Source organism: Panthera leo, chromosome B3, assembly GCF_018350215.1.
Source record: "Panthera leo isolate Ple1 chromosome B3, P.leo_Ple1_pat1.1, whole genome shotgun sequence".
NCBI lineage: Eukaryota > Metazoa > Chordata > Mammalia > Carnivora > Felidae > Panthera > Panthera leo.
Genome location: NC_056684.1, coordinates 94,605,541 through 94,622,993, shown reverse-complemented (window position 1 = coordinate 94,622,993; position 17,453 = coordinate 94,605,541). Strand labels below are relative to the sequence as shown.

General features: G+C 33.2%; 1 protein-coding gene across 1 annotated transcript in view; it reads left to right on the top strand.

The window, feature by feature from the left end:
• MDGA2 (MAM domain containing glycosylphosphatidylinositol anchor 2) overlaps positions 1-17,453 on the top strand; it is an 855,787-nt gene that overhangs the window by 796,477 nt on the left and 41,857 nt on the right. The window contains exons 11-12 of the mRNA XM_042943085.1: positions 10,024-10,201; positions 14,254-14,274. Of these exons, the coding sequence (XP_042799019.1) occupies positions 10,024-10,201; positions 14,254-14,274 (199 nt within the window). The remainder of the gene's footprint in view (positions 1-10,023; positions 10,202-14,253; positions 14,275-17,453) is intronic.

Sequence of the window (17,453 nt, the reverse complement as noted above, 5' to 3'; positions counted from 1 at the left end):
GTTCATGCTGTGTCTCTTTCTGTCTCAAAAATAAATAAACATTAAAAAAAAATTAAAAAAAAAATAAAACCTGAGTTTATCAAGTTCAAATCTTAAACATTGAGTTTAACTTGAATTGTCAAGAATTAGTTGTTTTTTTAAATTACTTTTTCATCATCAGAATGAGGAAAGCAAAATCCAATTTTAGAAAAATAAAGAATATTCAGTTTCTAGGAGAAGCAAATGACGAATCCCACACTTTGTCTGATTGCTACTGAATGTAGCTTTCCAATACCCCTCAGTTTCATACAGTAACATTATTTTGAACCTCACCCTTTGGAATCAGATTTACCAGATATTGTATGGTAGTTAGTTGTACCTACTACTATTTAATATAACATCAAAGGAGTTTTTAATCATGCAGAATCTCATCACCTTTAAAACAGATGTTCTTATTTTGCATAACCTTTCCATGGACTTATGTATTTTATGGAGCCACACTCGTATTGTTTACATTTTGCACTCTGCTACTTTAACTGTACATGATATCTTAGACATTTCCACATTTCTTCATTGTCTTCAAAATTATAACATTCATCACAGTGGTAAACCATAATTCCTTAAATAACTTTCCCAAAAGAAGTTATCAACCACTTATTAACTGAGATCACTATTATGTAGCATCTATTATTTTGTTTATGGATAAATCTGAAATTAAAATATACATGGAAACATGCATTACTTACATTAAATTATGAGAATGTGTTTTTAAGTCAAACGATTTTAGTGTCACTATGGCTGTTATTGAATTTTACAAATAAGATTACAACAGAGTACTAGGTCATTTGTCCTGAAAGCACTGCTATCATTCCTCAATTCTGTCTCTCCACCCCACCTTTCTAGTGTTCCATATTTGGATCCATCATATGGTATTTATTAAAATGAATTTGCCAGCATTTAGGCAATAGAGTAAATTACTTAGCAGACATTATTGTCTAATCAGATACATATTTTCCTCTGTATAGATCTCTATCAATTTGATGGTTACCCTCGCTTGCATTATTTACATTATTTTAACTCTGATTTAAACACAGATCCCTACATGCTTTCTAAAAAACCTTTAATACGGCAATGTGATATACACTGAGACAAAAGGCACTGTTTACTTGGCAATGACCTTGGCCATGTCACATTTGGAAATGCAATTGTTGCCCACATACCTCAGAAGGTAACACAAAATCTTCAGTTGTAGATGAAGCAGTCTGTTGAAGGACTAGTTACAAATCAGTCTGCCAAAAGCTTCAGGCTAGCTTTCAACTAAAGCTACATAGCTTTCACTAAACACGATTCAATTAAGAACAATAATACTAGCTTCCAAAGAAGAATGGCAGATGAAAACTATTAAACATCTGTATATTTAAAAATATGTACTGTCACTTCCAAAGGCATTAATTGTTTATGATATTAAGCAAAGCCTGAAAAAAACAAACATTTCAAGGGTGTTGAAAAAATGACTCTAATTCAGAAGAATTCATACCAAGTGTGAAAAGAGTAAGACACAAATTTGTAGTAACAACGGAAGAAAGGGTATGTAATTAAAGGTTAAATGTATACTATTAGTAGTAGAAAATAGAAATAAGGTACCTTTAATGCTATGTTATTATTCCTTTATCCTCTCAGGTGTTATTAAAGTAATAGTGCATCTTGGGGCGCCTGGGTGGCGCAGTCGGTCAAGCGTCCGACTTCAGCCAGGTCACGATCTCGCGGTCCGTGAGTTCGAGCCCTGTGTCAGGCTCTGGGCTGATGGCTCGGAGCCTAGAGCCTGTTTCCGATTCTGTGTCTCCCTCTCTCTCTGCCCCTCCCCCGTTCATGCTCTGTCTCTCTCTGTCCCAAAAATAAATAAAAAAAATAAAAAAAATAAAAAAATAAATTAAAAAAAAAAAAAAGTAATAGTGCATCTTAAAGCCTATGTCACCTTTATTTGAGGCTATAAGACATCTGGATTTTAACCCACTGAAATGTTATCTTAGCTAGTTTATATTCTATGGGGTAATTATATGAGTGTATGATTTAGGGTCTGCAATACCTGGATTTTTAACATCAGCTGTTATTTTTATTAGCAACGTACCTGGTAAACAAACATGAATGGAAGTTTCCTATAATATGGGTATATCAATATTTTTCTTTCATTTTACAGCAAAATCGTATAAACCATGTATATGTCTTGTATTCAGTTGGTGGACTCTCTCTTCTCCTTTAGGGTCCTCATTTAGACAGTATCTTTCATTGGAGTTCATTATCAGGCTGAAAAAGGTTTATAGGCTGAAAAAGGACTTCCTCCCCCAACCTCATTTCAGAGTCCACTGCAGACTTCTACTTAAAGGAGCTAATTTTGTTCCTTTTAAAACTAAAAAAATTAAATTAATATTTCCCCCCTGAAACCTTTTCAACAATGGCCTTTTAGTTATCATCTGTGGTTAAAAACAGGAAACTGCAGCTTTTAATAAAATGATTCATTGTAGGGGATTTTTAGGTTTTGAGGTCATCCCCTAAATCATTTGAAAAGAATGTATCTCCTAGGAAAAGTAAGTTAAATGGAAATTTTTTTAACACCTGAAATGATAAGAATTTTTTAACACATTGCTTTCATATGAACATGTTTATGGGGTATGCTCTGGGACTGTCATTTGTAGTTATGATGTGGGTCCTGTGTTCTCTGAAGGTTTTGTGGTATTACCTCCAAACATTGTGCTAATGTTGCATTTTCTTCTGTAGTGTGCAAACACTACATTTAGTTTTGCATTTTTACGTTTTACACAGCTCACTGAGATACAATATAAAATATTTAGTTGCTTATTCCTCAACTGCAGAAGTGTATACTTTCATTACAGCTTTAAATTAAAGAATTGGGATCAAAATTATTGCTTTTTTAATACACATATGAAGTTATGTACTCTAGAGTTTGCGATAAGTAACAACATCAATGTATCTGCCAACTAAAATTACTTGAGTAGAACATCCCATTATAACCACAGAATACCTACAATCTTCCCTTGGGATGTACTACAAATATTGAGTGGTTTTGAACTTATATTAACATCCAGAAGAGTATACCTTGATTAAACTTGTTTGTCGTTAGATAGCGGTTAAATGTCAAATTATTCTGTATGTATTTTTGTGAGTTTGAACTTCTTTTACTATTTTCTGAAATAATTGTACTTTGCCTTTAGTTTAAGACCTAAAAACAGTGAAAGAAATTGGCATTTATATTATATTACTTTATAGAATACTTAACCTCCAGAACTAATAGGAACCTTGTAGTATCTAGTATCAACTATGCATGAGTAAAATAGTTTCTGGGCAATTAGGTTTTATGTTCCATTTTTACCCCTGTATATGAATTCAGTGATTGTATGTGGTTATCAGTAACTACGTTGGATTTCCTGCTGCATTCCTTGGGGGCCAGTTAAATACACTCTGCATGTTAGAATTTAATCTTATCACATCTTTATCAAGCTAATGGCCAGACACTGCAGGTTTAAAAATAATTAAGAAATTGTTTCTGGATTATAATCTATATGCAAGAAAAAGTACAATAAGTGTGTAATAACTAAATAAATAAGGCTCTGTTATAAACAAAAGGAAGGAATAAATTCTAGGGAAGCAGGAAAAAGTGATGAGTGTTGAGGTTATTTTTGGTGCAACCAAATTTTGCAGTTGCTACTCTCTGGCTATACCACCTTAGAAGCATTACCTTAACTTCTCTCTGCCTCAGATTCCTCATTTGCAAACTAAGGCCAGTATTAGATCCTACTTACTAGGAGTTGTGGTAGATTAAATATAACAAGTATAATACAGTTAACATAGTGCTTGGTACATAGTAAGGACTAATAGATATAGTGGGTGGGGGGTTGTTTCTGTTTTTGTTGTTTTGTTTTGTTTTGTTCTGTTTTGTTTTAACTTGACCTAACCATACAAGTTAGGCACTATCAATGAGGTGGTCTAGCAAGACTGAGCTGTGCCTCATCCAATGTAGCCCGGGATCATATGCACCTAAACTGCCTTGTGAAGGAAGAGGTGGTTTTTAAAAATTACATTTCTAACCTCATTGGAAAATTGTATTTCTAGACCTTATTAAAGAAGAAACACTGGTGCTTAAGACTTAGAGTTTTGGTTTTTAACAAGATTGCGCCATGATACTCATGCATGCCAAAATGTGAGAACCACTGATACAGAGTATCAAAAATACAGCATATAAAACTCTGGAGACCATCAACACTTAGAACTCAGGAAAAGGAGAAGCTGCCCATCAAGGAAAGGGGAGTAGCCACAGATGTAGATGTAGGAAGCAACACAAGGTCCCACTGCCTCAGAGTCTAAGAAAATTCACAATTGCCTGTCTCTAACTTTTATTCTACAGCTCTCTCTTTGAAAAACAAAGAGAAATATTTCAGGCATATACACAAATAATACCATCATAATTTGTATATCTGTCACCAATCTGAAGAAACAACAATAACAAAAAAAATCACCAAATGGAGTGAAGTCCTTTGTTTACTGCTCACAATTAAATCTTCTCTTGGTGCTCTCCTAACCCACCTGACCAGTATCTTGAACTTGTATTTACTTTTTTCTGCATTTCTTTATACCCAATACATATCTATGCATCCTTCAAAATGCATACTTTGAACTTAATTTTTATAACATGCCTGTTTCAAAATTAAGTTTGCTCAATATGACTTTCGTGAAATTTGTCCATGGTAATACGTGTTGCTTAGGTTCATTTTTCGTGCTATATTTTGTATTATATTTTATGAAGAGTCTATAATTTTATTATTTTATCTCTTATTGAGGTTCAGATCATTTTCTGTGATTACTATGCCATGGATATTTCTGTTTCCTTGTGTACAAATACAAGAGTTTGTCTGTTTTCAATGTAATATTGTTTTTATTGCCAAATGGCTCTTCAGTTTACATACTCATCAAGACTGTATTTTTAGAAGACCATTTTCCATGGATGTCTCGCCTTTTTGAATATCTTGTGTGCAAAAGCACTGTCTTTTTTTTTTCCAGCCTATCTTTTCAAGGTCATTTGCATAGCAAACATCCTTAGAAAATAGAGATATTGTCTCCCTCTAGGGCAGAGGGAGCAGAGATCTGTTTCACATCCAGTATAATAATTAATTTCCCTTTTCTGTAATGGTTGAGCAGGTTTTGTTACTGTCAGTTTTAAAATACTAAGGTTTTTTTTAAAGTTTTTATTTACATTCCAGTTAGTTAACATACAGTATAATATTAGTTTCAGGTGTACAATTTGGTGAGTCAACAGTGCCATACACCGTCCATTGCCCATCACATGTGCCCTCCTTACTCCCCATCACCTATTTAACCTATCCCCCCATGCTTCTTCCCTCTAGTAACCATCAGTCTGTTCTCCATAGTTTAAGAGTGATGCCAGGGTGGCTCAATTGGTTAAGTGTCTGACTCTTGGTTTCAGATCAGGTCATGATCTCACAATTCTTGAGTACCAGCCCCACATTGGGCTCTGCACTGACAGTACCCTCTTTCTCTCTCTCTGCTCCTCGCCCACTCATGCTGTCTCTCTCTCAGAATAAATAAAGTTTAGGAAAAAACGAGTTGGTGGGGCGCCTGGGAGGCTCAGTTGGGTAAATGTACGACTCTTGACTTTGACTCAGGTCATGATCTCATGGTTCATGAGTTTGAGCCCCCCATCGGGCTCTGTGCTGACAGTGTGGAGCCTGCTTGGGATTCTGTCTCCCTCTCTCTCTGCCCTTCCTCTGCTTTCTCTCTGTCTCTCTCTAAAAATAAATTAAATTAAATTTAAAGAAAAGATCTGTTTCTTGGTTTGAAGCTCAAGAGTATTATGCTAAGCCAAATGAGTCAGAGAAAGACAAATAACATGATTTCTTTCATATGTAGAATTTCAGAAACAAAACAAATGAGCAAAGGTGGGGGAGATACTAAGGATTTTTAAGCTAAGGATCCCCCAGATGTGATACAAACCGTAGGCATGTGCACTTCTACCTGGCCACTTCTGCGTCACCACTGTGGGGCTTAGGAGACAAGGGGAACTGATCTGAATGTAACGTTCATGCTGTCTGCTGTATTCTGAGTCCTTTTCATTGACCTGGTTGTCTCCAGTCTTCTGCTAGTATCTGTAATACTGTTGACGGCTAACTTCTTGGTTTGTTTGTTTGTTTGTTTGTTTGTTTGTTTGTTTTTTAAGTTGATTTATTCATTTTGAGAGAGAGAGAAAGATAGCAGAGGAGCACAGAGAGAGAGGGAAAGAGAAAGTCCCAAGCAGGCTCCATGCTGTCAGCACAGAGCTGGATCCTGAGATCATGACCTGAGCTGAGATCAAGAGCCAGAGGCTTAATCGACTGAGCCACCTAGGTGCCCCCAATGTCTTAGCTTGTTAAGTGGAGTAAATTCTTGCCCATCCCTCTACTCCTCCCACCCTGCTGGTTCTTGACAGGAAATTCTCATTGCTTTATATCTACATCAAACTTTAATATTGTTATTTTATAAGTTTTTGTTTATCTGATGGTGGGAAATAGTATTATGATTTTAATTTCCATTTTCTTGATTCATGATGAGACTGAGCCTTTTCTTTAGTTATTCAGGTTTCCACATCTATGAAATACCTGTTCCTATCAGTCTGATTTTGCTATTGAATTATTTTTCTTAAGTTAGAAGACTGTTAGCTGTACTATTCTAAATATCTTCTTCAAACCTTTGCCTTTATTTTGGCTGCTTAATGGGGAGCATTGATGAGAAGAACTTTGTATATCAAAATTTTAAATTTAATATTAACTTCAAATTTAAGTTTGCCTAATTTATCAGTATTTTCCTTTACTAATTGTGCTTTTCTATTCTGTTTCAGAAAGAAATGTCTTACTTGAAGTCATAATGACATTCTTCTGTATTTTTTTTCTAAATGGTTAAACTTTTGCCTTTTAAATTTAAGTCTTATTTGATTTCCAGAGACTGTTTCTATATAAGATGTGAGGTAGACATCAAATTCATGTTTTTTCCATATACATACCAATTTGATGATATATCTTTTTCTGTCTTCTATGTGAAAATCCCCACAAGTATATATATAAAAGCTTTCTGTTTTATTCCATAATTTTATTTGTCACTTTTCTATCCTGCTATAATGGCATATTTGAGATTTACATTTCCAGAAACATAGCAGATTAGGCTATATAATTAAAACTAACCCACACTCAGAAAACAAACAAATATATAAATATATGCAAAATATCTATATGTACATTTAATTATATATGTATATGTATGTATATATATTACTAGACACAAATGTAAGGGAAAATGGAAAATCAAAGTATTTTAATTGGTATGTCCCACTCAAATGCTTTTGCCTTCAGCTGCTCACCAAGCCAGATAAACTTGAACTTTGAGTCTTATAATTTGGCATGGTGAAGCAGGCAGGATTCAAAACACAAGGTCTTCCCAAAGCAAGGGATCACCTCCACTTTAATCTGTGAAAATAAAAGTGAACCATACTGTTGATGTGCGTAGGATTGTGTCAGAAACAAAGGCATATCCCTAAAGGAATATATCTGTATTTTAGACTGCAAAGAACCCCCATAAATAATGTTTTTAGTCACATGGTCAACATACAGTTAAAAATAAGCAAGATAATACAAAGAGAAAAGTGCCAAGAACAAGGATACTATAGACTTCAGATATAAAAATATCAGGTACATGTTTATAAGGTAACTATATTTACGCTACTTATATGAATTTAAAAAACTGAAAATGTATGCAAAGAAAAAATTATGAAGTGACACAACAGATTTTTTTTAAAGACTTTATTCCTTTAGAGTAGTTTTAAGTTCATTGTAATACTGAGCAGAAGATTCAATGATTCTCCTCCATATACCCCCTGCCCCAGGACAGGCATAGCCTCCACCAGTAACAACATCCCGCAACAGAGTAGTACATTTGTTACAATTGGTTAACTTATACGGATCCACTGTTATCAGCCAAAGTCCATAATTTACATTGGGGTTCACATTTTGTGGGTTTATAATTACATGTATCCACCATTATATCATCAAGCAGAGTAGTTTCACTGCCCGCCCGCCCCCCCCAAATTCTCTGTGCTCAGCTTATGTATCTCTTCCTTCCCCGAACTCCTGGTAACCACTGATCTTTTTACTGTCTCCATAATTTTACCTTTTCCAGAGTGTCATACAGTTGGAATCACTCAGTATGTAGCCTTTTCAGATTGGTTTCTTCCATTTAGTGTATGCATTTAAGTTTCCTCTATGTATTTTCATGTCTTAATTGCTCATTTCTTTTTAGCACTGGTAATATCCATTGTCTGGTTGTAGCACAGTGTATTTGTCCTTTCATCTACTAAAGGACATCTTGGTATCTTCCAAGTTTTGCCCATTGTGAATAAAACTGCTATAGACATCCATGGAAAGAGTTTTGTGCAGACATATTTTCAGCCCCTTTGAGTAAATACCAAGGGGCATAATTGCTTGATTATATGGTAAGGGTATGTTTAGTTTTGTAAATAAAACAAACAAACAGACAGACAGACAAACCAAAACTATCCTCCAAATTGGTTATATCATTTTGCATTCCCACCAGCAATGAATAAGAGTTACTTTTGATCCACAGCCTCACCAATATTTGCTGTTGTCAGTGTTCTGGAATTTGACTCTTTTGATAGGTTTGCAGAGGCATCTCATTGTTTTGGTTTGCATTTCTATGATAACATACAGTGTGGAACATCTTTTCTGTTAAGATCCATGGACCATTTTTTAATTGGGTTGTTTTCTTATTGTTGAATTTTGAGAGATCTTTATATATTTTGGATGTGCCTTTTGCAAATATATTCTCCTAGTCTGTTCTTGTCTTTCAATAGTCTTGGTAATATCTTTTGTAGGGTAGAAATTTCTAATTCAAAGAAGTCCAGCTTATCAGTTATTTCTTTCCTAGATTGTACTTTTGGTATTATATCTAAAAAGTTGTTGCCAAACCCATGGTCATTTAGATTTTCTCCTATTTTACCTTCTAGTAGCTTTGTAGTTTTATGTTTTACATGTATGTGATACATTTTTAGTTAAATATCATGAAAAGTATAAAGTTGGTATTTAGATTTAGTATTTTGCATATGGATGCCCAACATTACATCGCCGTTTGCTGAAAAGGTTGTTTTTGCTCCACATGTATTGTCTTTGCTTGTTTGTCAAAGAAGATCAGTTGATGTTAGGAAGATTTGGTGTATATACTCAATGAGATATTACTCAGCCATAAAAAGAATGAAATCTTGCCATTTGCAGTGACATACATGGAGCTAGAGAATATTATGCTAAGTGAAATGAGTCAGTCAGAGAAAGACAAATACCGTATGATTTCACTCATATGTAGAATTTAAGAGTCAAAACAAACAAGCAAAAGGGAAAAAAGAGAGGCAAACCATGAAACAGACTCTTACCTATAGAGAAGAAACTGATGGTTACCATGGGGGAGGTGGGTGGGGGGAAGGGTGAAATGGGTGCTGGGGGTTAAGGAGGGCACATGTGATGAGCACTGGGTGATGTATGGAAGAGTTGAATCACTATATTGTACACCTGAAACTAATATTACACTGTATGTTAACTAACTGGAATTTAAAAACTTTAATAAAGAAAAAAAAGTAGTTAAACTTGTATCTCTCTAAGCTTCAGATTGAGACAGCAATAGACACTATTGTTTTATCTTCTGACTCTTAATAAGATGGCATATTAAATCTGTTTAATCAGCCAAAGTATTCTGTGATAATTTGGTAATTATCTGCAAACATCTGTGTGGAAATATCTACCAAATTCGTTGCTTATTCTAGAAACTTGAATATAATATAATGTACAATATAATGTAAATATAAAGGTACAATATAATACACTTTTTTATTTAGTAAAATTTTAGAAAGCTTTCTTGACAATAGTAAATATCTCTGAAGAAAATATTGGGAACATTATTACCTAATTCCTTTGATTTCAGGCTGGACAGCAGCGTTGGTGGGAACAGGAGATTAAAATAAATGGAAATATTCAAAAGGGAGAACTAATTACATATAACTTGACTGAGCTAATTAAACCAGAGGCTTATGAAGTCCGACTAACTCCTCTCACCAAATTTGGTGAAGGAGATTCAACAATCCGTGTCATCAAATACAGCGGTAAGTAGTACTTTATAAGTATTTTTTGCATATTAAAGTGTCTGGAATATGTACAATGCAACTATCTACTAAATTTGGACATAAACTAAAATTTAGCATATTGACCTTCTGGGTCATCAGCCAAGTGACAAAAAGAGAAAACAGAAAACTAAATCATCATGTATTGTAATATTTGTTTTAAATGTAGAGATGTTGAATAATATTTTAGTTAACATTGAATCTCTGTGATAAAGCCAACAGTGTCCTTTTATTTTCTATCCCATAAGTTATGATGCAATAATTTTGCATATTTTTTTCAAATTCTTAATGGCTCTAAAATTTGTCATTAAGAAATTAGCAAATATTATCAATGCTTGGTTTTTAATTGATGGACTTGATTTTTTAGAGAATTTCTAGATTCACAAACAATTGAACAGGAAGTATAGAGAGCTTCCATGTATGTCCTTTTCCCCCAACACAGTTTCCCCTATTATTAACATCTTTCTTTAGCATGGTACACTTTGTACAATTGATTAAAGAACATAGATGTATTGTTAAAGTGACAAATAGTTTGCATTAGGGTTTAAAATTATTTGTGTTGGACAATTACATTAATTGTGATAAGTAGATAATATTATTTATTCATCATCACAGTATGATACAGAAGAGGTTCACTGCTCTGTGGGTCCCCTGTGCTCCCCTTGTTTATCCATCCCCACCCACGCCCTCCAATCCTGACAACCAGTGATCTTTTTATTGTCCATAGTTTTGCTTTTTCTAGAATGTTGCGTAGTTGGAATAATGCAGCATATAGCTTTTTCAAGCTAACTTATTTCATTTAGCAATATGCCTTTAAGGTTTTTCCACGTCTGAGGCTCGATGGTGCATTTCTTTTTATTGCTTAATATCCCATTGTACAGCCATATTGCAGTCTGTTGATCCATTCATCTGTTGAAGTACATCCTAGGTTATTTTTTTGGTCATTTTTTTCTTTTAGATTGCTAATGTTAAAAATAGCTAAATGTATGTGAGTGTTTTTGTGTGTATGTTGGTGAAACAGATTAATATTTTATTGACTGAAGTTTATGTGAATTTTTCAGTTGAAATTTATAATGTTCAGTGGCTACCTCTAGAACTGTCAATGTTTTTCAGGGTTGAATGATTCATATTTCATATTTACTTTATTACTTTAGTGAAATATTATTCTTTTTATCATTGATTACCAGGGCTTGAATTAAAAACTAATAGAATGTAGTTTTTTGTGGTTGAAGTTCTCCATTCAGTTTAGCATTAGGCAGATTTTTTCCTACTTAAGAGGGAAACAGTGAATACTATCAAAAGTAAAAAATACAGTGAAATTATTAAAAAAAACTCATTGGATTTGGGGCACCTGGGTGGCTCAGTCAGTTAAGCATCCAATTCTTGATTTCAGCTCAGGTGATGGTCTCCTGGTTCGTGAGATCCAGCACTGTGTTGGGGGCTCTGTGCTGACAGCATGGAGCCTGCTTGGGATTCTATCTCTCCCTCTCTGTTGGCCCCTCCACTGCTTGCACATGTGTGAGCACTCTCTCACTGTCTCTCTCTTTCTCTCAAAAGAAATTAACTTAAAAAAAAAACTCACTAGAATTGCTTTTCACATGAAATCACTTTTCTTCACTCTTTTTTCATCAATTAGATATATTCAGTTTTCACTGAAAAAGATATACAATATAAAATAGAATATTAACAGGATAATAATAATAATATCATGGTGTCGCAGTTCGTGAGATGCAGCCCCGCGTCAGGTTCGCTGTCAGCACAGAGCCTGATTGGAATTCTCTCTCTCTCTCTCTCTCTCTCTCTCTCTCTCTGCCCCTCTCCCATTCATGCATCCTCCCTCTCTCACTCTCTCTCAAATAAATTAAAAATAAATAAATTTTAGTGGCTATAACAATTGTTATTCTGTAATAACCTCCATGATCCCATTGGACACACAATTAGATAGCATCTCAATATATTTTTTCTAAAATTTTAATTTTATATGTCTTATAAATTATGAATTATTATCTCCTTTTTACTAATTTTATGTTCCCTGTCCCTAAGTTATAAAACTATAGACTACTTAATATGGTCATTAGAAACAATGCATTAATATCCATTCATGTAAAAAATGAAGATATTAGGACCCAGAAAGTTTCAGTTAAACAGAGTTAAACAACCACAGAGTTAAACAACTATGAAATGACAAATTCTGAATAGAACTGGGGTTAGTTCACCCTTTCATGACAGAGGATCCATGTTGCTTTGCTATATTTAGAAATTATATGACTTTCCTTAAAGCGATATAGAGAAAAAACATCTTTAAAATCTCAGTAGTTTTATTGAAAACTCTAAGGCAACAGACTAAAATGGAAAATAAATCTGGAGAATAGATATTATTGTAGTTTCAACTTTAATTATTTTTACATTCTTAGGCATACTTATTAAAATCTTAAACATTTTAATTAAAATTTATTTTATATAATATAGATTTGGGTAAAGTTTACTTAAATGGTATCTAGACATTTATAAAAAATCACACATGAAAGTACAATTGAAAAGAGAAGCAAAATGGACTGACTGCAATATTTAGAATTGAGAATGGCAAATTTTCACAAGGTTAAATCTGCTACTTACAGTAAATTTGGTGACTAATAATATTGTAGCAGAAGACTCAATTAAAACTCAGTCTGTTCATAGGTTAACTGTAGATGTAACATAGTTTTTAGAACGAAATTATAATTCAAAGATATTTACTTCTTTGTGAGATAATACATAGACAAATTAAACTTTTATATTATTAATTATGAAATAATTTTAATTTTTTACTAATTAATTTTTGGAAGATAATATATTGATATCTTGCAAGAAAAAGAATTATTTTTCTTCACTTCAGTGCAACTAGTAGATATATAGTCCCTTCTCTATATTGTGTATTTCATATTTGCAATGGGCAAAACAATGAGAAAAATAAAGTTAATAGAAATAATGTCTTCTGTAAGAAATAGTAAAAATACTTGAGAAACTAACTCACTTTGTTAAAACTGATGTCAGTGTACTCATGTAACAATTATCATGAGCACACTTTGTGTATGTGTGTGCCTTTTTCACTATCATACTTTACCTGTAATGTCCAAGTTTAACAAAAGTGGTTAATGGCAAACACTAGGAATTAACAACAGACAAATTTCACAAGTTAGAGTAACTCCCTCTTGTAATCCTGGTAGACTACGGTAATGCTTTACTTTATCCAGAATGAAATTTGCTCTCGAAGTGATAAATGACTAATGATTTTACACAGATAACATTTTAACTGTTGGATTAGATATATTTTTGTTGTTTCAGTAAAATGTAAAGTACTCATTCCTCTTCAGGTAGACATCAGTTGTCACTTCTATGGTAAGCACAATTAGTTTTTTGAAATAAATAGGTCTTCTGGTGCACAAAAATGCAAATGTATTGTTTTTTATTTGAAAACCATGTGTGTGTGTGTGTGTGTGTGTGTGTGTGTGTGTGTGTGTGTGATTAGACAAAACAGCACTGGTACAGCAGTTTGTTTTAGGGTGTGTAATAACATGATATAAGGAATGTCTTATTTTCATATATACCATGTTATTTTCACCAGAAGTAGATAACTGCAAAAAAAAAAAAAAAAAAAAACAAAACCCTAAAATGTAATCTTTGTTGGATAATTGCTTTCATTGTTAAACCATCTAGATTATAGGTTGGCCTACTGTCAGCCTGAGTTTTGATTTCTGGGGATTTTTGCACTGGTTAAGATATAAAAGATCAGCAACTCCATTCCTTGGAAAAATGAACAAATCCCACATGCTATTTAGCATTGATCTTTTGGGTACTTTGAGACTGTTATTGCTGAGCTCCAAAGTAGATTCTATTCAATCCTCTAGAACAAAATGGATTGCAGACACAATTCTCCATGGTCACAGTGGGGGAGATCATTAAGTTTTGATAAGGAACTATGAGACACTGATTAGACCTTTATTTATAAAAGACATTCAAGCCATGCTAACATTAGTTTTTTGCTTTTCTTGTAGCTCCTGTTAATCCTCATTTGAGTAAGTATATTTTTTTTACTTTAATAATTGTACAGCATTTCACAGTTAAGAAAAATAAAAAAATTCATAGGCATACAAGGATTATTTAGCAACTGTTCATATTTTGTTTAAAATGGAATGGCTTAGAAACAATAAAACTGGCGTTAAATGTGAATTGTAAATTTTAAATTTTTATGGACATGGGTATAAAGACAAATTATTTAACATTGGTTATTGATTTTCATAATTTTTCCTAAATAGGGAGCCATTTCCAACAACTTAACATTTGTTATATGTTTAACTGGGGGATTTTTTTTTATCTTTTGTAGCAGTGCATATCATTTATATTGCTATTATTTGTTTCTTTAATTTTCTTTTTAAATTTCTACATTCCAGTTGTAAAAGGTTATAGTTACTTAGAAAGTTGGTATTCAAATAGTTGAATCAATATTTTTCTTGGATCACTAATCTTTATCCTCATTTTTAATGAAGAAGATAGTCTCTTCACCATCCTGTTGATAATATTTCACATTAAAGATTGACTTGTGTTTTTTTATTTTGTGCCTAGGAATATATTGTTCTTGGCTAATAAAAGAATGGAGAGTCACTTTACATTCTTACTCCCATCCATCCAATATTCTCCATTACCTATACTTACTGAAGAAAATGTGCAGGTCTTTTTTCTCATCTTACTATGTTTCCTTTTCTACCATGGCCTTTCAAGGATTATATCACCAATACCATACTACACAACATGCTTCTACCTTATTTTCTACTAAAGATCCTCTTTTACTCCATTTCCACATATCCAAATCATAACACTGAATACATTTATGGGTCTTTACTATTTTCATATTTCTTTCATGCACACTTCATTTTGTTCTCACCAATGACCCTTTAATGTGGATATCCTCAAGTCTTTGAGGTTCACTTATAAGGTTTAGCACAAATGCTTCTTTCTGCACTAAGTATTCTCTCCATTTGATTTTCTGTAACAATTTATCTTCATCTATGTGGTCAGCTATTTTTTATTTTGTCATATTCCCAAGTAGATTAAGAGCTAAATATGTTTCTAATTTCTCGCTATTATCTCACTATCTTTTTGTCTATCACAGCATCTTATATTTAGCAGGTGTTCAATGATCATTTGTAAAAAGAACAACACGACAGTTTCAAGATGAATTAATTGCATAAATCAGGTTCTCCCTGGCTTCCACCCAGGGTACTATTGCTATTTAATTACTATATTGATTATAATTCTTTTGAAGGTAAATTCTCTGACTATAATTTCAGTAGAAGTGTTTAAAAAGAGTTGTCATGGGAAGATTAGATACAGGAAAAATCGACAAATATTTCAGTTCAGGAAATATTTGTGAGAAGCTTCAATTTACTGGAAAAAATGCATACATAAATAAACAGTAGAGCTTTGTTTGCTAACAGGTTACTTCCATACAATGTAATAAGTACCATTAATTTTTTGGCAAGTGAAGTTTTACAGAAGACATGATGCTATTTTAATTGGGTCCTGAACATTGAGTAAAGGTCCCTTTGGTGAAGAAGGTGAGGAAAGGCAAGCCTGTCATCAGAACGAAGGTCATGTTCAGATAATTACTGAGCAAAGCTCAGTGTGTCTGGAGTATGATGTTCAAACATTACAGAAGCCAGAAATGTGCCCTGAAGATGAACAATATTAATTAGAATTTGAGTGTTTCTTTTAAAAGCTTGTATCCTTTAGGTGATAGTTACCAACTTCTTCCTCATAAGCATTTTTTTTATAGTCAAACAATGAGTTGGATTTTCTATTTTTAAAATAATTTCCAGTATAACTCTCTATGCCAAAGATTTCCACTGACTGTACTTTTTTTTTTTTAATTTTTAACATTTATTTATCTTTGAGACAGAGACAGAGCATGACGAGGGAGGGTCAGAGAGAGAGGGAGACACAGAATCTGAAACAGGCTCCAGGCTCTGAGCTGTCAGCACAGAGCTGGATGCGGGGCTAGAACTCACAGACCACCAGATCATGACCTGAGCCGAAGTCGGATGCCTAACCGACTGAGCCACCCAGGTGCCCCAACTACTGTACTTTTTAAAAATTTTACCAAGTTTCGATACGGTAAAAGAATTGTTTAGAACAAAGACTTTTTAGTAAACATCATACGATGATTTCCATAATTTATAAGGGTATTTTTTTAAAAAGGGTAATTATTTTTATGTTTTTGACATAAAAATACATACAATATGAGACCTATATTGACAACAAATCAAACTAACCTTAAATGCTCTTTTGCGTATAACAACTTATATAGTCTTCAGGTGAATCTATTTATCCTAGGTATCTACTTCCAAAATATCTATATAGAGTAAGTCCATGAATTTTATCATAGTAGGATTCTTCATTAGACTAAAAAAAACTGACTTTTTAAATTTAAAAGAGAAAGGCCTTCTATTTATAGTGTCTTTTAAAAACTCTTTTGGTTAGTCTTTTGAACTGAAAGGAAGGATGATTAGTTGTCAGAGAACTGCAGTCCTCTGGTAGAGCAGCAGCAGTGCTCATTTGCCCTTCTCATACATGTCTTGTTCCTCAGGAAGGGCACCCTTGGACCAAACCTGAAGTTTAGTCCATGATTGGACTGTGTTAATTGAAAAGAAAACAGGAAAAAGTTGAATTTCAATTGAAATGAATTCTGAGATCTCACAAGTACCTCACCAATGGAGTTGAAATTTCCCACTGTAAAGAGGTTTTAAATTTTTTGAAAAGCAAATTGTTAAAATTCAGAACTTTGTTTTTGGATTTCAGAAAGTTTGTTTTTGGATTTCATTTGCTTTATGTTAGAGATTATAAGTACAAGACGGTATGTGTATATATATGAAATTCATATAACCACAAATATGCATTATAATACAAAGAATGCATATCCATGAAAATTCACTACCTCAAGAAAACAGCTTAAAACTAAAAAGAAAATTTATTGTAATAACCCACTCTAAAATATCAATCCCAAGTTAGAACTAATGGACAAATTAAGTAAAGTGATGTGATATAAAATCAGCATACAAAAACCTGTGACATCTCTGTATATTCACAATGAACTTTCTGAAGATGAAATTAAGAAAACAATCCCACTCAAAAACAAAAGAATAAAATATTTAGAAATAAAAATAATTTAGAAATAAACTTAACCAAAAAAGTAAAAGAC